The sequence below is a fragment of the Herpailurus yagouaroundi genome, unplaced genomic scaffold (genome assembly GCF_014898765.1).
Source record: "Herpailurus yagouaroundi ecotype Mexico unplaced genomic scaffold, PumYag 210, whole genome shotgun sequence".
NCBI lineage: Eukaryota > Metazoa > Chordata > Mammalia > Carnivora > Felidae > Herpailurus > Herpailurus yagouaroundi.
In genome coordinates, this window is record NW_024412441.1 from 19,593,936 (window position 1) to 19,620,632 (window position 26,697).

The following is a 26,697-nucleotide window of genomic DNA, read 5'->3' on the forward strand; positions in this document are numbered from 1 at the left end:
TAGGAAGGGAGCAAGTCATGGGGCTGCAGAAAGGCTGGGGAGGCTCAGGGAAGAGACCTGAAAATGGCCATAGGAAGGAATAGTATGATTTGGCTGGATTTGTGGAGGAAGTGGAGGTGTGAGTATGTGTGAGTGAGTGTGTGTGTGTGTGTGTGTGTGTGTGTGTGTGTGCGCGCGCGCATGTGAGGCTCTGCTGCTGAAAAGGCCCGGTGGCTGGCATGAGTGAGGTGTGCTCAGAGGCTGGGATGGCACCAGTGTGGCTTGGAGCAGAATGTTGAAAGGAAAGGTCAGGTGGGATAACACGACATGGAACAAACACTGCTGGTAAACACTGCATGATTCAGGCAGAAAATTTCATTCCGCTTTAAAATTCTGTGCTTTTCTCCAATGGCGATCATGCATCAGCTTCTTCAGGTGACCAGAACTCTCCACTAGACCGTGGGGTTGTGAGGACAAGAACTGTACTTCCCACTTCTCTTGTCTACTTTCTGATAACTCTGCCTATTTTCCTTGCACATCGGTGTACCTAGACAGTGATCTTCCGACAAATAAATGTTTGGCAACATCAGCGACACTGGGGAGGGGTACATTTATGATGTAAGCACCTTCAGCACTGGAATACTACCTTGAAGGTCATCTGAAATGTCTTATTCATCGCCAGCACCCTAATCTGTTGGGAATGCTGGAGGGGAACAGAACTGGAACTACTGGGTAGGAAGGAGTCTCTTTGGATGAGACCTAAGATGGACCAACCATGTGATCTCTTTCAGAAAAACCCAGAGGTTTTCTATTTCTTGCCTGGAAGGTTCACACTTTCCAAAACAGGAGATTATCCAAGTAAGAAAAGTTATTTTTTTGGAAGACATCAAATCATGGTGACTTTAGGGTCTTATGTGCAGTATAATGGTTTCTGTGTTGTACAGTTTCAGAGGAAGTATTAATTTTGGCAGATACACAGGCAGAACATGAGTCCTCTTGAAAAGGGATTTGATCCTGGGACCAAGCCAAGGGCTGGCCAGGCTAACAAGAGAGAAAAATGCAAACCCAGATTTTTTTTTTCTTAAAGGAAAAAAAATACTACCACCCACTGACTCCATTGCCTCTAGTTACTATTCAAACCTTAGAACTAAATTGAAATATTCATTTATCCGGGACTTTCTCCCAGTCAGACATTATTGGTTGAAGTCATAATTTATTGGGCTATGAGCACTTGATTATATAAACATTTCTCCATTTAACAGACCCAGCCATCCTTGTAATAGATTTTATAATTACCCCAGCTATATTGCCCCAGTGATGAAGCTGCAGTACAAACATAATTTGGAAGAACATATCTGGAAAGAAAAGGGTCTTACCATTGCATCTGCTTTATGCTTCATCCGTTTAGCTTCCTGCATAAAATAATCTGCACTGCGTGGCCTACAGGAAAGAATATTAAATGTCATTATTGTGTAAGTGCAAGATCTTTGGAAAACATTCTTCTCTTTTTGCTCAAACTTGAATCACAATTTTAAAAGTCTGTTTAATATGGAATCAAGCATTTTTGCATTCCCAAATTACTTCCTGTATGTAAAATATCACAATTATTTTTCTCTTAAATTAACTATTCAAAACACATTCAATATGTGCAGACAGTCTACATTTACAGTGGTTTTAACATGGTTCCCCAGTGTCTAATTTGTGAATCAGATTTCTTATTGCATGGTTAAGAAAACAAGTAAAAAATCTTATTTTACATGATATTTGTATAAAACAATCCCTTTTTAATTTAAAGATCATAAATACACCTCATAATACTTGCACAGATATGTTTGGGTGAGTATATTTATGTATTCTTATGAAGGTAAGTTGTCATTTATGTGCATAAATGGCACCTACAGTTGTATGTATCTATATCTAATTATTTTAAGGCCTCACAGTGAAACACAAAAAGAGGTAATACTGTATGATTATATTCCAGTTGTAATGAAGTTAATTGTAAAATGATGTCTACCTTGTAACAATGCAAACGTGGCATGTATTCTCTAGAGTTCTGATTAGCTAGCTGGTAAACATTAACAGCAGACATGTGCATTATTAAAGCAATAACCCTGGCCAGCACTAACTCTGCTGGGAGATGAAGGTAATTAATACAGAGACTGATCTGAGTGTGTGTAATGACCTCAAGTTACATGAAGCTACTTATCAGACAGTACCTTTAAATGCTTAGTCTGATAGATTTTTAAAAATCTACATACTCTAGGTGCCATCAGCATAAACTTTTTTATATTATGGGTCTTTATATAATCAATAAATTTGACTTGCTCATGAATATCCAATATAAGCCAGGACTCCCTGAATGAGAGTAAGACATAAGTAGTGATATTAATCATGGACTGACTCATCTATTGTCATATGCTTATCTGAACCCTCTTCTTTGAGATTCTAATGGGTCTTTTTCCTTACCGCATTATTAGGTGGTTAAAGCATCCTTTTATCCAAAGAGGTCAAAATGCTTAGAAAAACCATGCATACCGTGACAATGACATTGCAATCCCAAAGTTTTACCTTCATTTTAATGGTTTTAATCAATCAAACCATTATCATAATGAATAATAATAATAATTATTATTATTTTTTATAATAATTAGTCTCAAGTACAAATCATAGAGGCCAAAAAGGACTTTCGTTTGGTCTTTTATTCCCCTGTAAAATATTGTCATTCTTGTGATAATGTGCTGGGAATATTTAACATTTCCAACAAAGAAATGAGGAACAGAGCTGCAGAATTCCCTTAATGTGGACAATTAAGTTCCCTGTCTTTGGCTCATCAGCCCTCTATCATTCTTCTTGCCACTCAGGCCTGAAACCTTCTATTCATCTTGGTGGGTCTTTGTGGCAGGTGGGGCCTGAGGTTTCCTTCATAGGAAGGCCATGCTTCTCCTACTGGCTCTACTTTCTCCAGTCCATCTCCTAGAAGTTCACACTTTTTCCATTTGAATGGGTTTTCACCTTTACATGGTGGCTTTCCCTTCTTTGTCCACACACTGACCTTTGAATGCACACTGAATACTGGTCTTGGATTCCAGTTCTGGTAATTTACATTATTTTGTTGTTGCCATCTTTGTTTTTTTAATGAACTTTATTTTTCAGAGCAATTTTAGGTTCACAGCAAAACTGAATGGAAAGTATAGACAATTTAGAGAGTTGTCATATACCTCCTGCCCCTCTCCCATCAGCCTCCCTTACCTACCTTAACAGGTCTGACCAGAGTCGTGGGACATTTGTTACAATCAATGCACCCACACTGACCCGTCATTATCACCCAAAGTGCATAGTTTACATTAGGGTTCATTCTTGGTTTTGTATATCCTGTGGGTTTTAACAAATGTATAATGACATTTATCCACCATTATCATAGTATCATAGAGAATCGTTGCACTGCCCTAAAAATCCTCTGCATTATTGTTTGTCCTTTTGTGGAATGCCTCAGTGTAGAAGAGCAGACCCTACCTCTAGCTCAGACCCAGACCTGACACCTGAGCTTCAGATGAGTTCCCAGAGCCTATCCACTCAAGAGAGGAGTTCCGGGGTCTTTATCGATTTCTCTTCCCTCTTATCAGATGTTATGAGTGCATCCTAAACATCCTTCCTTTTCTCAGTGACCACATCCACTACCCAGGCCTAGGCTTGCATCACCTCTCTTGACCTCTTGTTTCACTCCCCTGTGATCTATCCTGAGCTTTAACCTTTAACCAGTGTTTGTAAAACATGGCTTTCGTTAAATCACCATACTACTTCCAGATCTAAAGTCAATCTCCAGATCCTCTGGGATCAAGTCTCAGTTCAGGCCCCCACTGATCTTGGTAACCCCACAACTGCAGCCATGGCGAGGGGTGGTCTCCTTGCTGTGTTGCTCACATGCCATCTCTGTCTTAGGGCTTCTCTACTCATCCTTTTCCTCTCACTTAGAATATTCTGCTCTCTGAGTGCACATTCACTGAGTGCCTTCTATGAGCCAAATGCTACCTCTCCCTCAAATTCTTGTACCATAAGACCTTCTTGGTAACTCTGGTCCATGCTCACCTGGGTCTTTCCTAGATACCACTTCTTACTTACACTACATGTCTAGGCATTTAATTACCTTTGGAGGGGTATGGCTACAGTTATTGCATGTGGGCAGCTCTGCAGCTGGTACATTTTCAGCAGGGACTGTGCTGGGACATCTTTGATCTTCCCCACCCTATAGTCTTAGGCTTCCACATGGTAGAAGGTACATGAATCCTCTTTGAATAGCATTGAATTCATTTTGAGCTTAGAGGAGAGTGGTGGCTTCTGATGGGGTGCAGCATCGCAGCCAATGAGCCAGAGAACGTCTCCATGGCAACTTGAAATTCTCCACATCATTATCTGCTCCACACTCTAGTATATGAGTTTGGTCAATTTTTTCTTGCCCGGTTTTGTAGACCTTGTCACCAACAGATCATCATTTCAAATGCATTTCGTTTTCATGAAAGGATTCTTCTGGCAATAAGCTATGGCATCTTAGTTTTTACTAACCTTCAAAGTTGCCCTTAAGGATGGTGGTGCCTCCTGATTCCTAATATATGCTCCTTAATCAACATTGTTTTGATCTGAAGCATATGAATGTATTTTTAAATCTGATATGGAGGCTGGGTCACAAACTCTCACAATAGTGTACGCGGGTAAGTAACACATCTAATTTTCTGACTGTATCACGCAGCTGACACTAAGCTGAGATGCTGAAAAAAATGTACCGTCCAGAGGCCATTTACAAACACATTAGTCACAATTCTCATCCTCGCATATAATGGAGGGCTCACTACACTGAGTCACTGAAGATTGCCGGATGATTGGCTCATTTTCTCCTTTCAGGTGATTTCTAGTGCCATGTTCCTAGATTAGAACATTATAAAGGCAGTGGGGCTAATGGGATACCACTGGAGACTGTCCAACAGGGCGGTGGATGCATGCTATGATGAAGGCATCACTCTGACAGCAATGTCCCAGTCAGGAGGAAAGTAAAATTGTCGCCATTGTGGCAGTTATAGACTACAACTTGGCCAAGGTACTACAATAAAATCTAATTATCTCAGTGTTCCAACAGATTTGTGATCTAATCTTTGGTGTTTTTTTTGTTTTTGTTTTTGTTTTTTTTTTACATGAAAAGCCTAGAGTTTTCGGTTTTCATTTAGTAACAGCATTCTTCATATTGTTTTTTCAAAGTGATGGTATCTTACGATGACACATGAATCAACCTAATAAAAGTTCAATTAAACATCATACGTGTAACTAACTATGTATCTTGGGCTCTTCAGAAATGGGGCTTGCAAGTGATCTTTTTCAAAGCCAAGCCTTGGCCATGTGTATCTTTGTTGTAAGAGCTCTTTGCAACAAAAACAATCTGAACACTTGATCCAAATAGAATGTTTTTTTTTTCTTTTCCTCACCCTCCCACTATCGCCCCTATAAACACGCAACCTCAGTTCTGAGGCAGCAACAGGATTTGAGCTACCCTGATATTTCTTCTGGCAGAGGAGTATTAAAGCAACCTTGCTTTTTGTTCTGTTCTGTGGCTGAGATGGAGTTGAATGGTCTCCCATGGAGAGGCTGGCAGCCTTCTTTCTGTAATTCCTACCTCTGTGAAATGCACCCCCCCACCCCCCACAGCAGAGCCTCCTGTTTTGTGAAAACTGGCAGGGATGGGAGCTCAATGTGTTTGAACAAACAGGTTCCTTGGCACAGCAGAAATCTGGATAATTTCCTTAGGGAAGATGAAGTCCAAATGAGACAAATAGGCAACTGCATACCAAATGAATTCATCATCCGATACCCTGTCAGCTTGTCATCTGATAAGCCCCATGGGCATTACTGTGTCCTCAGCTTTGAAGTACTTTCTTCACAAAGAAGGACATGTAAGAAGTTAAGTACAGGCATCCCCCTGCTTTCTGAAAGTTCACTTTTACGAAAGACCTAGATTAGAAATGTTTTTCACTAACCTGAAGAGGGTTTTCACTTTTCTGAAAAAAGCCTTAACTGTACTAATGTAGGTCTTTCTTTAAGTGAAGTAATGCCAAGCGAACTCTCAGAAAACTGGGGATACTCTTTGCTTTACACCATTCTGACTTACAAATGGTTTCGGAGGAATGCTCTACTTTAGAGAGCAGGGGAGCCTGTAATTCTTTTTAATCTACTAAAGTGAACACTACTGATGAGGGCACTTGAGGGTCAGCGTCTCTGGTGTGCCAGTGTTGGCTTTATGAGTGCTTCTTGAAGGAAGCAGGTAGACTGAATTTAAGCAGCAAAGATTCAAATGCAGTTTTTGTTTCCATGAACTTGATGCTGGCTGGGACCCCAGAGTCTCTAGAACCTGGCTTGTCAGAAGCACAGGTGATCATGCATCGTGTCTTGTACACACCACAGGCTCTTGCACACGACTGTGTTCTCTCTCGGCCACACACAGAAAACAGTGTGCATTTTCCAAGATGCACAGACTAAATGTGGCAGGTTTTTGTCATTCAATCAAAAGCAACTTTCTATTGAAATGGAAACTCATCAGCTTGATTGTTGTTCTTCTCTGGGTGTGACATTTAAAATAAAATAATTTTACAAAACCCTTAAAATGATCAGAGAATGAAGATTTTAGTCAGGGAGATCTGAAAGATCTTATCGCCTCTACGTCCCCATCCCAAGCCTAGTCTTTTTCTTTCTCTTTCACTCTTGGTTTCAGTTCAGAAAAAAATAAAAACTTGGCTGAGAGGGATCTCATAAAGGAGAAAATTCCATACAGAAGAGCAGGAAGGCGTACTACTGGCTTACCGGGAAAGGTGGGGAAGGGGAGCCCCTCAGGAAAGGAGCAATGGACACAGCAAGCCCCCCGTGGGAGTGCCTCGCCTCGTTGTACCATCACCTACTCCAGGATTTCAGTTGATGTCCTTTGACTAAATCATGCCACAAGAGATCTGACCTTTTACATACTAGACTCTTCCCATCCTCTATAAAATTTAATCCTGTTAGCTAGGAGATTGCTGAGCATAATTACATCACAAATGCCAAATCCTTTTCCCTTCCCTGCCAGTCACATTTCACACGCCATGGCCTTCAGCACGCGTGGCTGAGGGAGTCTCTTCTCAATGTTGGGAGAGTTAAGTAGCTGGGCTCCAGTTACTGGTGCCACGGGGACAGATGGAATGTTTGGTGGTTTTGCTGAATGTGATGATCGTGACTGACTCTTCCTTGTGAAATATGGGCAGGAGACAGTACATCCTTCTGGGAGCAGCAGGCAGTTCTGGCACTAGGGATTCTCTGGCTTCCCAACACAGCAATATGGCTGGTGGGAAAGGAGACTTGATTTCCCAGCCAAGCGTTTCACCACTTAGCTTTGCTCAGGACTTCTGTACCGAGGCCTTCATGACACAGTTGTTCTCTCTCGATTTTCCAGGGCCAAGAACTCCCCTGTCACTAATTATGACACAAAGTAATTTACAGCTCGTGGCTTCACACTAATAAGATCAGTTTCTGGGCTTTGAGTTGAATCTAGTGCTGTCACTCATTGACATAAATTCTTACAGATTTTTTTTTTTTTTTAAACAAAAGTTTGGCAATCACACCGGTGTCACCTTAAAACCGGGGCTGTCAAGTAGTGGATGTCGAGTGTGGCTAAATGTCAGGGAGGAGGTGCCATCACATTGCCACCAGTCTGAGCCTGCAAATTACGCAGAACCAGCTGACCTGGATCACATTTAAAAAATAAGTGTTATTTTGTTCAGTTCCATCTGCATCCTGAAGACACAAACTGGTGCCTAGTTAATTGGTAAGTAACATAGGAAAAGGGGCTTAGGAACCCATGAATTTCAATTTACCTGCATGTAGATTCCTTATATTCATGGTGAAAAAACTGCAGGCATTACTCTCCTAGCGCTGTTATTCTAATTCAGCTGTGTTCATTCAACACTTGTTATTAAGCGCCCACTGAATTCAGCTGTTGTCTGCATTGCATGTTTATTCAACCATTAACGAGTATTTATAATACAAAAGGATGAGTTTACTTTTTTTTTTCTAAAAGCTACATGATGCAGCTTTAAAAAGTAAATGACAGTATGGCATCTGTTCCTTTTTGGATCACTATAACTGGATTTCCATCAACTCTAAATTGCTCCTGAGCTATTTCTCCAGGTCTTTCTTTTTTTTCTACTGGTAGCCTCTCTGGTTGTTTCACTGCTTGTTGACACCTTCAGTGGGGAAAAGTCAAGGAAAGTGACAGGAGCCAGGTCCTCGTCTGTTAGCAACCCTGCTGGTGGGGAAGCTGGTGGGGGAAGAACAGAGAGGAGCAGGAGGCTGAAGTTTTGTGGTCCCAAGGCACCTTCCCAGGGGAGCCACCCATGTGCCTCCCTCTCCCCTGAATTAATAACTGAGGATTCATGAATTGCATATCTTAGCTTCTACCAATGTACCTGGCACTTAGTAAGTGCTCAGCACATACCAACTGGACCTGGGAGACATTTTATACAAGTTTAGGTGACTTCCTAGCGCAGCGATTTCTTAAGGGACAGTGATCTGTATTGTTTCAAGGAAAAGACAATGCCTAGTTTTGTTTTTCAAGCTTCAAGGGTCTTCCGGAGACTTTCTTAGTTCAGTGGTTGAGTGGCTGTTTGAGTTGCATGTTTATTTTACTGTTACGGATCTCAAATCAACTGGGACACATGGCAATTGGAACATGACATCTATCTCTCCGTATGACGGATACATACAAGTGCCTTTTTATTCTATTATATCTATATCCATAAAAGAGAAACAGTTTTATTGTAGCTGTCAGCCAGAAAAATTATACATATTGCTAATGGGAGGAACGAATGATAACAGCTTCTTTGTTGACACAGATCGTGAAAAAATTATATTAGCAATAGTGCCGGCAGATTGAGAAACATTTCCTCTTGTAAACAGTCCAAGAAACTGCAGATCGAAGTACGGCCATTTAGTTGTTGCTATTTTTGACTTAGCTTTTTGGTCCATACATTGGATAATTCCTTATATTTAAATTTTCTATATGTATGTTTATTATGTTTGTATTAACACACGTAATAATGGTATTACGTGTCTTTATATACCATGCCCCTTAACATCAGCTGTTGGAAATGTTGGATGTTTTAAGCACCTTAGTGTCTAACGCACGTTGTGTTTGATCATGTTGTTAGATTATGACTTCTGAGTGCAAACTGCCACGTTGTCATCAGACACAATTTTAATCTCCCATTTTTACAAATGGTTAGAGTTCACGTGAACAAGTAAGACTACCAAACACTAATTATATATGCAGTTGACCAAGGGACTGTCCTCCCACTACATGTCCCTACCTCGGAGATGAATGGCCACCCTCTTTGATTAGGGCAGTGGAGAAGACAAGGAGAAGGGGAGGTGGTTAGGGCCAGGAGAGCATGCCTGGGGCCAAATGCTGCTGCAGCAGCCATGGGAAGGAGAGAAAAACACCTGTCCTCCTGGGCTACTCTTAAACTTTCATAAATCCAATTATCTTGGAATGTGTTCAGTAAGTGGAACAAACAAAAAATGTGGATTTGGCTTTTAACTTCCCAATTCTGTGCCCTTAATTAGCTCACGGAAGTCCAAGAATAATTTGAGGACTCTAACGGCACATTCTCATTTCGCAGAGAAGTCTGTAGGGTTGAATAAGTAGAACTTGTCTTTACTCTGGGTGAAGCCAGGGCTGGAGGAGAGGATGGATGGAAGATGAGGATGCAATAGTCATCACTTCTGCAAGGATGGTCCCCCTTGGGTGATCTCATCTAACTGGGTCTTGGGAGAACTTTCTTTCGGGAGAGAGGTATCATGACTGTTGTTTTTCCTAATAAAGAAGCTGAGACTCGAAGACATTTGGCACCCCTAACTTTTCCAGTTTTAGGTGGGGTGAGGGGTTTGTAGTTTGTCTCCTCAGCCAGACTGTAAGCAGTTAGAGGACAGGATGTCTCAGTGCTGCATGCTGTCCCCACCCCCAGGATTTGATGGAGTGCCTCACACAGACCTGCACTGGGTGCTTGTTGAACAGTTAACGTTGAAAACAGGATTCAAGCCAAACTCTTGAAACCATATCTTCTGTCTTCCAGGCTTGTCCTTGACACATATTTTTCCCCCCAAGAGCCTAAATAGTTTTCAGTATCACTTTATCACTTCTCCTTTGTCATTTTCAGCATCTGAAGAACATTCCAGGATGTTACTTTTTATTCATCTTCTCTTGTTTCTCCTCCTTTTATGAATTGATGCTGGGAGTGGAAGTAATACTTGGGTTTCAGCACTAGGGCTGGGGGAAGGATGACAGGATATTTTTTTCCTGTGTGAACTGTTTATGCTATTATAAAGAATGTAGCATTTTAGAGGAAACAAGCCAGGAGTGAACCACTATTATTCTTTGCCCGTTCTAATTTACAAAAACAAAAATGCTTCTCTTTCTGGTAGCATACAACTGCCAACAACCCAAAATGAAGTTGCTTAGAGATGTAAGACCCATGACTGCCATTTGCCTTAGCTTCCTGACATCTTGGAGGCAACCCCAGGAGCTCTGGCTGTTCTAGCTGTTCAACAATCTCCCCGGGACTCAGGGGTGCATTCAAAGGTAAGCTCCAGTTCTCTTTGAGAGGGCAACATTTCCCTGACCAAGTCATGAATATAACCCTTCTACCCGCAGAGTTTCTATTTTAACTTTGCCCCTCACTACATCGACAGAGTCCACACTCACATATCATCGAAGATAAGTTTCTGCCTCTTGCAGTCCCTGTGGCCGTTGGAACCTGGAGACCATGGCTCTGTTTGTGGCCGTGACTTGTGGAGAACGTTTTCGGAATTGTTGTGAGCGGCTTTCTAAACAAAAAACAACACACCAGTCTTTTCAGAAACTGGCCACCTGGCTGAAAGAACAACCCACTGTTTTGTGTTCTCTGTTAGAACTGATGATCCCTTTGTTTAAATACAGAAGAAGAAATACATGCATTCCAGTTCTCATGCTGAGGGCTTTCATGTGTGTTGTCAAATGTCACTCTTTTTTTTTTTTTTAAATTTTTAACATTTATTTATTTTTGAGGGGAGGGGAGGGGCAGAGAGACAGAGATACAGAATCTGAAGCAGGCTCCAGGCTCTGAACTGTCAGTGCAGAGCCGGACGCAGGGCCTGAATTCAGGAACTGTAAGATCATGACCTGAGCCAAAGTCGGATGCTTAACTGACTGAGCCACCCAGGCATCCTTCAAATGTCATTCTTATAACAGTATCAAAAGGGAAGTTCTTGGGGAGCCTGGATGGTTCAGTTGGTTGAACTTCTGACTCTTGATTTCAGCTCAGGTCTTGATCTCAGGGTTGTGAGTTCAAGCCCCGTGTTGGGTTCTGTGCTAGGCATGAAGCTTACAAAAGGGAAGTTCTTAGTGGCCCACTCTCACAGATCCAGAAACTGTGGCTGGCTGAAGTTAAGTAACTTGCTCAAGCTCAAATAACTACTATGGGTGAGGTCTAGGGCTTAGGACTCAAGCCCCTTCTTTCCCCAGTTGGCCAGACCAGTGGTTCTCTAAGGTGACTCTGCATCAGAATCATCAGGGGGTTCTATCAACACACAGACAGCTGCTCCTCTGACCCTGAGTCTAATTTAGATGTGTGGAGTGGGGCCTGAGAACATCTCATTTCTAGCAAGTTCCAGGTGATGCTAATCCAGGAACCAAGGTTTCAGAACTGCTGAGCTATACCCTTGCAAAAGAGAAGTCATTCAGGTCACAAAATGGACTGATTCTCATTAGCTGTCTGTGAAGAGCACGAAAAGCCAAAGGGAATAACTCGAAATTATTTAAAATGTATTTTTAAAAGGAACACTATAGATTTGTGGAAAAATTAAAAAAAATCATATTCCCTAGGGATTCCAATATTTATAGAACACCTATTGTGTGCTAGACCCACGGATAATAAAGCAACTGTCTTTGGTTATGAAATTCAAGTGGATTCTTCTGGAACAAACTACAGATACCCACAACACGAATGGATGAATGGAAGTAATGAAAATGTGTTGAGTGTGTACAAATGCTTCTTTAAATATGGACTGATTTTACGTGTAGAGCAAGCGTCTTTGTTGTCAGAGGACCTAGGACTCTGCATTTCCCTTGTGGCACTCGTGACAGTAATTATAGATGTGTATAATCTCCACAGCTAGACTGTGAACTTCACACAGGCACGGACTGAATCTATTAGATCACCACTGGATCTCCGTTGCTTGACACAGTGCCTGGCACAAAGTACTTGCTCAATAAACGTCTGTTTGGTAAAAGTCTGTAATTATTTTACAATTCTCTAGACATGGTTGCTTTTATGTTAGGATCTAGAGGTGCAGATAAGTTTGTGTCTTAATTTGAAATGGTTTATTTTTATTCCAGGTTTTTCTAGTAGGGTCTTCTCAGATTCTTTGAGCTAGAATTGAAGATAATTGCTCCCAAATAAGGGTGTGTAAGTGGGTTAATTTCCTGATGTTACAAGATTTTGGCTCTTGACAGACCTACTACCAACTTTTTTACCTTTTTAATTCATGATATAGAACATTAAATACTGCCTCCCCCATCTTTTTTTGAACAGCCCTATTCTCATGTCTCATCTCTCTCCCTGTCTCACAAAGCCCCACTGGTTTTCATAGCATGGTGACCTGAGAGAATTCGGGGAAGAGTTTGGAGTTAAATAATGTGCCCCAGAGGATGCATGATCCAGGGCTACCAGCTGTTAAGTGGAGTAGCAGGAAAGAGGAACTAACATGTAGTGTTAGTTGCATAGGTATCTGTATGTGTCTGGTTCTTCAGATAGTACTGGCTCATTTAAATCTTTCTCCCACCATTTCGCAAATGAAACTGGCTCAGAGAGATGATGCAACTGGCCCCAAATCACATTTTGACTAAGATACGAAGTTAGAAAGACTTGGACCCAAGTCCCCACCATTCCCCAGGGGAGTGCAGGCAGCTGGAATCACCCATGAGAAGGTCACTGGAAAAGGGGTGGGGGTAGGGGTCCCATACTGCAGCCACTTTACCAGTTACCAAGGGTGGAGCGGGAGTCCCACAGTTTTGGCCTGGGGTTTCAGTCCCAGATTTCACTCTGTCCTGGGGTAAGGAATCTTTCCAAATAATAAGGTTGGTTGGTTTCAAACTCCCAATTTACATTGTCCTGGGGTAGTATTACTATGGGGCCGTTTCTTTTTAGAGTGGGAAATGAAATCCTGCAAAGAGGTTTCTTAAGCAAAAGAGGCTTCAAATGCCTCCTTTGGTTTCTTCTTCTGTAGTTCTCTGTGGGAAGGGGTAAAAGGGTGTGCTCATTCACCAGGCCTTCCCAGAGCAGCATTTAGGAATTCTTGAGGGACCTCAAGCATGTGTTTAGACTGTGCTGGGCTAAAGACAGATGAGTATAGGGGTGTGCTCAATTTCATTTTTATTTTTCTTGGGAGAGGAAGAGAATGAACATACTGTGAGGTCTCCGGCATGAGACTGCAGCTGGTTCTCAGCCTTATGCTTTTTGTTGGAGGAGGCGGAAGTGAATAAACCGTTGCCATTTGATCTGCTGGAAGAAGTTAAGTCCTCGCTGGAGTATTTGTGTTTAGATGCATCAGACAGGGGCGAGATGGGTGACCGGAGCATTTTTTCATTTTTATTTATTGGTATTGCCAAGCTGAAAAAGGAAATCACAGTAATGGAATGTCACACAGTCAGCACAGGGAAAGGTAAATGTTTTATATATGACCCAAACCTCTCATTTAAAACCTGCTGGTAGGAAGGTGTTTATTGGGAATTATTATACCAGGAAACAATTTTATGGCATTAGCACCATAATGGACAATAAGTAAATTTTACTCATTGTTTCTTTACTTGTCTTATCAGGATGAATAATAATTCTGGTGCTAAATGACTAAGAATAATAAGATTTTCATTTTCTGAGTATTTCATCCAAGGATCTCAAAATACACAACAAACAACTTACTGTTTTCCTGACAAGCCTAAGCAGCAAGTAATGGGAAAGGCAATCAAATGATGTACAAGCGGTCTACTTCTAAAAGGACTTTTGCCAACACCTGAGCTTGTACTAATTATTATATGGAGAATAACAGAATCACAGAATAATCTGCAAAGCATATGAGGCCAACTTTCAATTGTTAGGCTTCTGGGATAAGCAGGCATTGATTCAAATAAACACAGAATAGAAAATTGTTATTAAAAATTATATTCTCTGATTCCTAGCTCCTTATTTTATCTTCAGAACTAATTGTTTATGCCAGAGGAAGACAAATACATATAATTTCACTTACATGTAGAATCTAAAAAAACAAAACAAATGAACAAACAAAAAACTGAAACAGACTCATAAATACAGAGAACAAACTGGTGGTTGTTGGACAGGAGGGAGGTGTGGGTAAAATAGGTGAAGGGGATTAGGAGGTACAGACTTTCAGTTATAAAATAAATGCGTTGCGGGGATAAAAAGTCAGTAACACTGTTAATAGCTTTGTATGGTGACAGATGGTGACCACACTTATCATGATGAGCATTCATTAATGTTGAATCACTATGTTATATAGCTAAAACTAACATAATACTGTATGTCAACTATAATTCAATTAAAACAAAAAAAAAATGAAACTATTGTTTATGTCTGAATTTAACCCCCCCCCCCCCCCAAATTAACCATCAGAAAAGGGAGTCACTTGTGTTTGAATCTTTGCAATGTATGTTATATTGATAGGGCTCTCTCCATTACTTTGCCCTGAAAAAAAAAACAAACAAAAAACTGAGGAAAGATACAATAACCTGAAATAAACTCAAACATTGTTAATTTGGGATGCTCACAGAAGTCACTTGACAAAGCCAGTTTAAAAAAAAAAAAGGTAAATCCATTTAACAAAGACTTAGTCACTATTCCTGCAGTCATTACTTCTTAATTGCATGTGTTGGCTATCACTGCAAACAAGCCATTAAAGACACTTCAAAAAGCAATTTCCTTAGTTGGTGGTCACAGTGTAGAAATTACAAACAGAGGCCTCTAGAACAGATAATAAAGCCAAGGTTCTTAATGTTAAAGTAACGAGGTTCTTAGTGTTATGCAAATAGATCTGTGTAAGGGTAGAATTTCTGGTGATAGCTTTCTGGTACAAAAAATACCATGCATCTAACAAGGCAGAAGTGAGAAGATGTGTTCTGGAAAACTCCCTAGGGCAAGTCAAAAGTGGCTCAGTTGATGATGACAAAGACACTGATGCTGAAGATAGATGTGACCAGTCTATATATAATTGTATCTTGACATGTGAGTGAAGAAAGTCATGTTTATAAATTTCTATTATTTTTCATATTATGTGATTTTAAATGCTCATAGAAAACTAAATTATTACATTAAGTGTTGTCACGGACATAGGATTATTTCTTCATCATTATAAGTTTACATATTAAAGCTGACCAAAAAAGCTTTCTTTGGATATCCTCTTTGGGATAGGTGATCACCTTACTCCAGAGGTACATTGACCACCTTTCCTAGAAAGAACTCAAAGCACTTTTATATGCAAGTGTCATTATGTATCATAAATAAAACTATCAGAGCCAGCAGGCTCTGCCAGGCAAAGGCTCTAGAGCAAGAGTTCCTGGGGTTTGTGAACTTGGATGGAAAAAGTTACATCTTCATTTTCATTAACTTCTCACTGAAACTGAACATTTCCAGAGTAGTGGTTTAGCAGGAGTATTATTAGCAATGCCTGTGATTGTGTCATCAGGAGAAATCACAGACATTTTTGTGTCATGTTCCAGTTGTTGCAGACAACTTGAAATATTGTTTATATTCATCACTACTTTGAAATCATGGCAGTTATTAGATCTGCTAGAAAGATTTTCAGTGCATTAAGAAAGAAGCATGTATAGAACCATATCACACATTTAAGACATTTTGGAACCACACGTCCCCCATTTGCATTTTCTCAGTATTTTGGGATACCACCCGCTGGGCACAGAGCACTGTGGACTAGGCCAGCTCGCGTCTGCATGCTCCCTCTTGCTCAGACCTTCAAGAGTCCTCGCCTTCCTTCCCAAGGTGACTCTCACACTGCAGTGGGCCAGTGCTCGTGTGCCCTCACTCTCCAATTTCCTCTCCGAGTTTTAGTACTGCTCTACATCTTCTCCTAACCTTTCAGTTTACATTTTTATGTGTTGTGCTGAAACATTAATCTCCCCTTAAAAATTCCATGTACACAGTCAGGGAGAGTGAGGAGTGTCTTAGCAGAGGAAAAGTGGTTTCTGAGTGTGGTATTTCTAAATGGAAAGAGCTTCTATGACTGATGATAAGCTACTCACTTCTAATAAATATCAGGGACCTTGCCTTGCTAGAAAGCCATTTGTCATGGAGGGGATTTGGTGCAAAGTGGGTCCATCTGGAACACCTTTAGAGGAGTGACTGGGTGCCGTTTAACCTTGGAGACACAGATCCTGTCTAATGCCACAGTTTTAGTCTATATCCAAGAGACTCCACCCAAGTTTATATTTCTTTGTCCCTCTGTATAATAAGCTTACTGTTCTTACAGGTTTAGTGGCTATTAAAATCATGGTTTGAAAATTTAGTTACTGAGTTTTCAGAGGGAAAGTGTGTCTTTGAGAGTACAGAACTGAGTGTTAACTAGTAACTGGTCTTTTGTTACAGAGAAGTACTGACTCTGTACCTGGGGCTGTGACATGAGCACACATTCAGGCATAATTATTAGCCTTAGTTTAAATCAGGAGAATCAAGTCTAAAGACCCAGACCAGAGCAGTCATTGAACAATCAGACTCTCCTCCAATATGATACATGACTTTCAGACCCAGAGATCCTTCCGGCTCACTGTAACTCCAGTGGAACATGCATACCTGTTGATGTTCATGCTGCAGTGGTTCGTGGATAAAGTATTATTGGCAGAGGCAGTCAGTCGTGAAGAGCTCTCTTTCTCTCCCTGGGCCTTCTTGACCTCCCTGTAGTCATCTTCGTTGTCACACTGCATGGGAATAAGCAAAACCCAATCAGCTTTGGATTTCAAGGGATCATAATAGATCCCATCACAACCTTCCACACAGCGAGGGCTCCCGGGAGGCCAGCTTACTCGGCTTCTCTGGAAGAGTATCCCAAGCAGCAGTATGGTTGCAACGTTCTTGCCTCTGTTCTAGGTTCCCAGTCAGCTCCTCCACCAACAAGGATGAAATCTGTCAGTTTTACTGTTGACAGTTTATTGAGAGGAAGAGCATGACACCATGGTCAACATTAGGGAGGGAACAATGTGAATGATGAAAATTGGTCTACCATCAACACATCTGAATCAGCTCTCCAAAAAAGACCTGTTCTTTTTTTATTTTTATTTTTTAAATATTTTTTTTAATGTTTATTTTTGAGAGAGAGACAGAGCATGAGTGGGGGAGGAGCAGAGAGAGAGGGAGACACAGAATCCAAAGCAGGCTCCAGGCTCTGAGCTGTCAACACAGAGCCTGACGCAGGGCTCGAACCCACCAACTGTGAGATCATGACCTGAGCCGAAGTCGAATGCTTAACCGACTGAGACACCCAGGTGCCCCAAAAAAGACCTGTTCTGAATTGACACTGCACCTTCAGTGTCTCTCATTTTGGCATTTCTTGGTATCTGAATAAAGTATGACAACCGTGTCCTGGGCTTAATGCCATAATGGCTTTTATGAATTTCAAGCAAAGGTTGTTACCTCTTGGTGTCTTAATTCTAGTGAACAATTACTATCCATGACATCTTACAATCCTTAATGTACCCTTTAAAAAATTTTTTTTTTCAACGTTTATTTATTTTTGGGACAGAGAGAGACAGAGCATGAATGGGGGAGGGGCAGAGAGAGAGGGAGACACAGAATCAGAAACAGGCTCCAGGCTCTGAGCCATCAGCCCAGAGCCTGACGCGGGGCTCGAACTCCTGGACCGCGAGATCGTGACCTGGCTGAAGTCGGACGCTTAACCGACTGCGCCACCCAGGCGCCCCTTTAATGTACCCTTTTAGAAAATAGTATTTTGATTGAATTCTTGTTTCCACAATCGTGTTTATATGTGTATTAGGGTGCAATGGCAAATGCACTCAACAAAGCTCCACTGCTGGTGAGAAAGTAGAAACAGAGTTAACAGTATATTTAGGGCTCTCAGCAGTGTTTTCCAGGAGACAAGCACTGGCTTCCAAGATAGAAAGACTTTGACCTCTTTCTAGCTGGGATTATCACACAGCCTCTGTCACAGGATCCCAGATGCTCACACTGAAACTGTACCCAGGGAAGGCCCAAACCAAAGCTCTGAATCTTCATTTCTGCTCCAGGGTTCCAGCAGGGCTGGACTCTGCACCTTTGGTAGCTGGGTCTGTAGTGTCCCAGTACTGGGGTCTTAATACCCCAAATGCTTAGGGAAGATTGCTATGAAAATGTTCTTTCACTTCTCTGTATCTGTATTTAATGATGATTCATTAGATTTTATGAGGAGAGATGGGTGTCAGGCTTAGTGTAAATGAAATTTCATAAGTTAAGAATTTTTAAAAAGGCCATGAGTAATAAAATTACTTAAATATAGAATATTATAGAATTTGTATGTCTTTCTGCACATCTCTATGTATGCTTATACAGCTATATGTATTTTCAATATATGTTTATCAATTTCTAGATGTGTACATTTCTTTTTTTTTTTTTTAACGTTTATTTACGTTTGAGACAGAGAGAGACAAAGCATGAATGGGGGAGGGTCAGAGAGAGGGAGACACATAATCTGAAACAAGCTCCGGGCTCTGAGCTGTCAGCACAGAGACCGATGCAGGGCTTGAACTCACGGACTGCGAGATCATGACCCGAGCCGAAGTCAGCCGCTTAACTGACTGAGCCACCCAGGCGCCCCATCTAGATGTGTACATTTCTTATATAACTATGTTTCTCTCTCTCTCTCTCTCTCTCTCTCTCTCTTTCCATCAGTCTATCCATTTACCCATTAATCCAACATGTAATGGAAGGGTGGAGTATCTAGAGGGAAACAGGAGGGAAGAGGGGTAGGGAAGTAGCGAGCTAACTCATATTATATGAATTATATGGCCTGAATTATCTGACGATTACATCACTGAATTATATGGTCTGAACCTTTACCACTTCTGCAAAGATATCACTACTTCACAAACGAAGAAAGTAGAAGTACCGAGAAGGTAAGGTCACCTGATTATTTTTACCCAGAAGGCTGGTGCCGACTACATCAAAAAGACAACAAAAGCAAAAATAAACAAGTAGGACTATATCAAACTGTGACAAAGCTTCTGCACAGCATAGAAAACCATCAACAAAACAAAAAGGCAACCTACAGAATGGGAGAAGATATTTGTAAATATATATCTGATAAGGAGTTAATATCTAAAACATATAAAGAACTTACACAACTTGATTGCTAAAACGCAACCCAATTAAACAATGGGCAGAGAATCTGAACAGACATTTTTCCAAAGAAGCCATACAGATGGCCAACAAAGAAATGAAAAGATCCTCAATATCACTAATCATCAGGCAAATGCAAATCAAAACCACAGTAAGATCACTTCATACCTGTCAGAATCGCTAAAATAAAAAACTCAAGTGTTGGCAAGGATGTGGAGAAAAGGGAATCCTCCTGTACTGTAGGTGGGAATGCAAATTGGTACAGCCACTGTGGAAAACAGTATGGAGTTTCCTCAAAAAATTAAAACTAGAACTACCATATGATCCAGTAATTCCACCTTGCGTATTTATCTGAAGAAAAGGAAAAATACTAACTCAGAAAGATATTATTCAACCCCATGTTCACTGCAGTATTATTCACAACAGCCAAGACATGAAAACAACATAAATGTCTATCAATTGATGAATGGATAAAGAAGATGTGGGGTGTGTGTGGGTGTGTGTGTATCTATATGTTAACTATATGTACAATGGAATATTATTTAGTCATAAAAAATGAAATCTTGCCATTTGTAACAATGTGGATGGAACTTGAGGGCATTTTACTAAGTGAGATAAGTCAGACAGAAAAAAAGATAAATACCATATGATCTCACTTAAATGTAGAATCTAAAAAAAAAAAAAAAAAAAAAAAAAACCCAAACTAAAAACAGCCCGAGTTTATATATAGAGAATAGATAGGTAGTTGCCTGAGGTGGAGGGTAAGAGGTGGGAAAATGGGAGAAGGAGGTCAAAATGTAAAAATTTCCAGTTATAAAATGAATCAGTCAGGGAGATATAATCTACAGCACAGTGGCTATAGTTAACAAGAACATTTTCATGAAAAAAAATTGTAGCTATGCATAGTGATGGATATTAACTGGACTTCTTGGGATAATCATTTTGCAGTATTTAGAAAAACTGCATTGTTGCATTATACACCTGAAACTAATATAATGTTATGTCAAGTATACCTCCAAAAATAAAACTGAAAAAAAAAGCAAGAAAAGAGTAATGTGATAAAGTATCAAAGTAGAAAACATTTCCCTGGGTGTCAAAGTCTCTCTCTTGACCTATCATGGTGGTGTTTATTTATCATTTCATCTTGTGTTCCTTGAGGCATGGGGATCTGAGGGGGTGCAGGCCGACTGAAGTGTCTGGGGCCGGTCCTACAACTGTATGCATGTGCGTGGCCCAACAGTAGAGGTTTCCCCCTGCCTGCCAGTTACATAGGGATGGGGATGTCCAGTTAGGCATTTCCCCTTTCCACAGTCCAACGCCAAACCCAAGGTGAACCTGCAACCACTAGGAGATTGTAGTTCTCCCCTGAGACCATTCAGGCCCTGGATTAGAGTTGGGTGAGATGCCTATCTTGACCCTGACTATCACTGCACCTGGCCTTGGCCTCTGGGGACTTGGGGTGCAGCACAGGTCCTGGAAGGAGATGGGGACTGGACATGCTTCACATGTTGCCAGAAGTATCTCAGTATGGGAGTGATGATGAAAACTTTTCCTGTATGCAGTTTTGCTAACTTTGGAATGCAAAGGGGCCAAAGGACTGCAAGGGACCCCACGCAGAACCTGTCCTGGGGAAATAGGCAGGAGGTGGGGACCACATGTGAGTCACAGCTCCATGGGCCCCCAGTCATGCTCTACTGTTCCATTGCACTTCACTTAACAACACAAATTCAGAGATAAAATGAATTTCAAGATGGCAACTGCAAGAATTAAATGTATAGAGCCCTTCCGGGCAGGGGCCCTGTGGGGAAACTACTACACAAACCTCAGACTAATTTTTTATTCGAAGACCCTGGAGCCAGACAGCCTGGGTTCATTCCTAGCTCTTCCCCTTATCACCTATGTGAACCTAGGGCAAGATGCTTTAGGCTTTCTGAGCTTCAGTTTCCTCACCTATAAAATGGGCATGATAAAAATATTTGGTTTATAAAGTTGCAAGGACTAAATAATTTAATATGTACAAAGTGCTTAGAATAGCATCTCTTGTGGGGACATATGTACATTAGCTATTGTTAGTGATTTTGTCCTAAATTTGGAACCATCCATGATATTGCAATCTTTGGTTTGTTACCCATGTTGTTTTTCGCTGTGGCTCAAGTTACTTTTGAAGGTAACAGTAACAGGAGGAGATAAAACTCCTCAAAATTGGTCCTAATTTAATTTGTGATTACGTTATTCCTGCCCTCAAAAGTCTGCAAACACTACTGAATATCTGGATCTGCTTCCAGATGTGTATCCAGCTCTCCCTGCACTCGAGCCACCTTTCTTACTCCATGCCTTCCTTGTTCGTCCTGTTTCCCTTTTTTGGTGCCACGTCATCCTCTCTGATTACTCAGTGTTCCTCCTCTTCAGGGACCTGTTCCCAGGCCGTTTCCCCCCCAGAGTTCTCCTTGGTCAAGGCTACTGGGAGCAGCCGCTGCTGGTTCTGAAACTAATGTTCCTCTCACTGGGCACATCCACCCACAGCCTGGTGTCTGGCACTTCTGTTTCATGTTTCACCCCAGTCACAGCGTTAAATTCTATGAAGCTATTTGGCTTCATAGTCCAAGATTGATCAATGCCACTCTATCACTTCCAGCAAAGGGTGGGATTCACCATGTGTTCAGCTTTTCTACTGGCCCAGCATCGAGCTTGCCTCTGCACATGCTTGATAAAGATTTTCTGTATGCCCACTTCACCATGCAGTGGGACAGGGCTTAATTATAATGATAAAATGGGGATATTAATGGTGTTTCCCTCATCAAGTGGTTCTAAGGATGTAACTGAGTTAATCTGTGTCAAGTACGTATGTGGCATATACAAAGTACTATAGGAAAGTTTGTTGAGTAGGACACACATAAAACTGCTGCCTGTACGTTGCAGGCCAGCAGCCCATGTGGGCTTTAACACCTCCCCACAACTCACAACACAAGGGAAAGCCCTCCCTGCCTGCCATGCCCGCAGCCCCAGGCCTACCTTGCGTTTCCTCTTGGATTTTGGCAAAGCCTTTTCGGCAGGAGTGTCAGATGGATGGCTGGGCTGTGCACTCTCAGCGTCCTTGGCTGCAGGAGCATTCAAGACCCCCGGCTCCTGGGGCAGGTGTTCTGGGATCCTGGACAGGAGGGTCAGGTCAATTTTGACCCAGAGAGACCTGACCTCATCACTGTCCTTCAAGGGGGAGAGAAGTTCATTCCGGCCGAAAGGGACCAGTGTGTAGAACTGCTCCTCCAGCTCCTTGGCAATGTCACTGGTGGTCCTGGCGTTGATGGAGCCTACGGGGGCCCGGGGGCCCCCACCGCTGCTGATGCTGTTGGCAGCCTCCTTTAGTCTCTGCTCACTCCCCGAGGCGGCGGCTGCGGTGGCCACGGCCTGCGCTTTGGACAGAGGGTATTCCTCCTGCTCCGATTCCAGGTCTGAGTCCGAGGAGGAGGACGAAGATGACGACTCTGTCTCTATGAACTCCTTGGATTTGGGGACGATGCGGCTCAGCCCCCGCGTGCGGCGCTTCTCGCACGTCACGGAGGAGCGCAGCTCCTTGCGGTGGCTCGTTCTGCTGTTGCCGCAGGGCCTGGTTTTGGTGGGCTCCGGGGGAATCACCACGCTTGCCCCCAGCGAGTCGGCGGCTGCTGGCTCCTCGGGCCGGTGGCAGTTGGCACCGTCGCCGGCAGAGGTCCTCTCCGTGCGCCTGGTGGGCTTCTTGCCCGCAGACCTCCGCGCAGGCGCGGGTGCGCTCTCGGCGGGTGTGCCGGGTACAGCGGGCGGCTGGGCAGCTGTGGTCACAGCCACGGCCACGGCCGCAGGTGGAGACTTCTGCTTCACTCCTTTGCTCCCCGGGGCCTTGTTCGCTGTCCTTGGCCTCTGCTCCTCCTTGCAGGTGCTCTTGAGGTCCTTCTCTCTCAGGCTGGTTTGGCAACCGTCGGGAAGTTTCCCACAGTCCTGCACTTCGTCTTTGGCCGGGGTGTAGTATTGATTGCTCTCTGGCCCGTGGCTTTCATTTTGGATCAGGATAGGCGGCTTGTGGGGATTAACTTTGTTCAGCCATTTATCCAGCTGCCACTTGTTAGAGGACGCTGGTTCGGCCTAAAAGCAGAAAACCGGCAACAAACAGAACATCTTTTATTAGACTTACTTAAACGGGCTTGGCTGTTTTTAATCTTCACTTACCCCCTAGGTGTGTGCGCAGAAAAACAACGGGCTGTGAGCAGAAGGAAAACGGAAGCAGTTGGTGTGTGTAGTGAAGCTGCATCAGCACACAGGATGGGGGGATGGGGGCCCTTTTCTGTCCCACTGAATATGTCAGTGAAGTAGTATGAAGAGTATTTGGAAAAAATAAGGAGAGAGCCCCGTGCTTAATGAGAACCCTTTTCCAGCACTTTTGAGTGTTACACAATGTATATTTCTTATAATTATACACACATACCTAGACTTGAGATTTCAAGGAAAGTTAACTGGGGAATTAGTTTGGGGGCCCTGAGTATTAAAGCACTCTTTTTGTTAAGACTAAAAAATTTAGAGGAAATTAAAAAAGGGGGCTAGGGGTGCCTGGATTGCTCAGTCGGTTAAGCGTCCGACTTCAGCTCAGGTAATGATCTCACGGTTTGTGGATCTGAGCCCACATCAGGCTCTGTGCTGACAGCTCAGAGCCTGGAGCCTGATTCAGATTTTGTGCCTCCCTCCTTTTCTACCCCTCCCCCATTCATGCTCTATTTCTCTCACTCTCAAAAATAAATAAACATTTTAAAAAATTAAAAAAAAAAGAGGGGGCTAAGTGGAACCTATAATCCCAAGCAATTAACATATGATTTACGTGGTGAAGGCAAGTAGGGCACAGTCATTTAACAGTAGAAGCTATAACTTTGGGGAGATGGCTTGTTTAGTGGTAGAGAGCTCCTGATTCAAAGGGAACTCTGTGTGCCCCATATGCTTTGGCAGCTGGACTTGGTTAGTCCATCTTCAGCTTGCTTCTGTCCCACTTTGCTGGAAGTGTTTCAGACACGGAAGTGACGGTGGAAACTTCTGCACAGTTTTGCTAACTTAGAGCAAATCACAGACATTATAGATTTTAAACTTTGCCACATGGATTGGTTCCAGGGAGTCAATGAATGCCCTGAAACAGAATGCGAAATGCTGTGTGGATACATTTTTCTGAGAGAGGTCTACAGTTTTCATTCAAGTCTCTAGGTATCTATGGCTCATGAAAAGGTTATGGCTTATAAAAAGGGAATAAATGCTGTTGATTTCTTTTTTATTATTATTATTATTTTTTTAAATATTTATTTAGTTTTTGAGACAGAGAGACAGAGCATGAACGGGGGAGGGTCAGAGAGAGAGGGAGACACAGAATCCGAAGCAGGCTCCAGGTTCTGAGCTGTTAGCACAGAGCCCGACGCGGGGCTCGAACTCACAGACCGTGAGATCACGACCTGAGCCGAAGTCGGACGCTCAACTGACTGAGCCACCCAGGCGCCCAATGCTGTTGATTTCTAATAAAAGTCCAATATCCAGTATCTATGATTATTAATAGAAAATAGGTGTATTGGTAAGTGTAAAGCTTTAGCCAGAGTGTTTTGAATTTGTGAAAAGTGAAATGGGAAAATATTTTCACTATTTAAGGTGATGTATTTTTCCTTCCCTGTGGCCTCCCATGCTCTGAATTTGTGGCATCCATTGTTTCAGGAGACCAGTTTCTAGCCCAGACTAAAAGAAGACATTGCTTAATTTTGCATTTCAAATTTGATTGGCTAAAGTCCAGAGCAAGTCAGGCTTCCTTGCAGGCGAAAAACTTTTTTTAAAAAAAATTTTAACATAATAATTTCTAAAAGCTTGCTTTTATGAGTCAAAATTTGTCTTTCAACAGAGAGGTCCAGATTGAGAGCGGAACTTGGGGCATAAGCACATGCTGCAAGGATCTGAGGGGAGTGGGGCAGGCAGTCTTGTCCCCGGCTGGGGCTGGGGGAGTCTGGGACATAGCTTAGGACATGGAATGCCTTCGATGGGCCAGAGGAGCCTGGGGCCAAGATGAGAGGACACAGAGTGTGGGCACCAGGCACTGGAGCTGTGGCAGGGACCATACACATCCTGCTGGTTCCCCCAAAATAGATGAGACTAACTGCACTTTGGGGAACACTAGCACAAGGTTTCCAGATACTGGGAAGGACAAGTGATATTTCAGTAGGGACCAGCATGAGAATCTGGGGCCCCTCTCCCAGGGCAGTGAGGATGGAGAGGCTTCGCCCTGGGACACAGGTGTGGGAGGTGAAACCCTCATGGCCTCAATGAGGAGTCTGGCCTTCGACTTGACTTTTTGCTTTGTTGGTTTTCATGTACCAAAAGGACCAGGGCTCTACAGCAAGATGCAAAAGAACAAAAAGTTATCATTTTGCATCTCTGGGTTGTTCTGCATAAATTCTGACCGCACCTTATTTTGGCTTCTCCAGAGAAAGGGGACACAGGAACCCTAAGAGCACACCTCGTACATACTGTGGGAGAGGCATGCAAGACAGAAAGCAGGACAGCAGGACACAGAACAGCTTTGTGGCCAATGGGAAGCCCTCGCGTTCCCTGGGTTTAGCTGAGTGTGGCTGAAAGCTCATGTGGTGGCAAACAATTTATGGCTTCTGACAGTGTCTCCTCCTTGCCCCGTATTTCCCTCACTATGTGACCACTGGCAAGTCAGTGACTTGTGTGCCTCAGCTTCCCTAGTGTCATGGGACACGGTCAATACTAATGGATGCTGAAGGGGCCTCTGGCAGAAAGGGGACACATTTTGGGAGAAGGTAAAAACATTTATGGCTGAGCATGAACTCACACTGGTCCTGCCACCATGTTTAACACTACGTCTACCTCACCCTCACCCCCGCCATCCTGAGCCTTCCACAGCCCACGTGTCTTATGTCAGAGAACACAGACAACTGCCTATGGCCAAAAGCGCAGCTGCACATGGGGAGAGTTGCACTAAAATTTCCTGATGGGAGCATTAACAGTGAAGGGGAGAATTTCATAAATTTAGTATGGGCTCGTTGTCTGATGTGCTTTAGCGTCATTTTTTTCCTGCACTCCACAGCCGAAAACATCAGTCTAAAGTACCATTTTCAACACATCGCTAACTCACACCTCCTTTCTTAAGGATCTACAATGACCTCCTATTGCCTTTCAAAGGAAATCCAAATGCCTTGGGCTGGTTTTCAAGGGCATCTATTATCTCACAGTCATCTTTCATTGCTGAACA

At 42.6% G+C, this 26,697-nt stretch overlaps 1 protein-coding gene across 1 annotated transcript in view; it reads right to left on the reverse strand.

Moving 5' to 3' along the window:
- Window positions 1-26,697, reverse strand: part of AFF3 (ALF transcription elongation factor 3) — a 451,465-nt gene that overhangs the window by 22,336 nt on the left and 402,432 nt on the right. The window contains exons 13-17 of the mRNA XM_040453633.1: window positions 22,446-23,549; window positions 16,899-17,023; window positions 13,490-13,691; window positions 10,748-10,869; window positions 1,356-1,419 (exon numbers count right to left, since the gene is read on the reverse strand). Coding sequence (XP_040309567.1) covers window positions 1,356-1,419; window positions 10,748-10,869; window positions 13,490-13,691; window positions 16,899-17,023; window positions 22,446-23,549 — 1,617 coding nt within the window. The remainder of the gene's footprint in view (window positions 1-1,355; window positions 1,420-10,747; window positions 10,870-13,489; window positions 13,692-16,898; window positions 17,024-22,445; window positions 23,550-26,697) is intronic.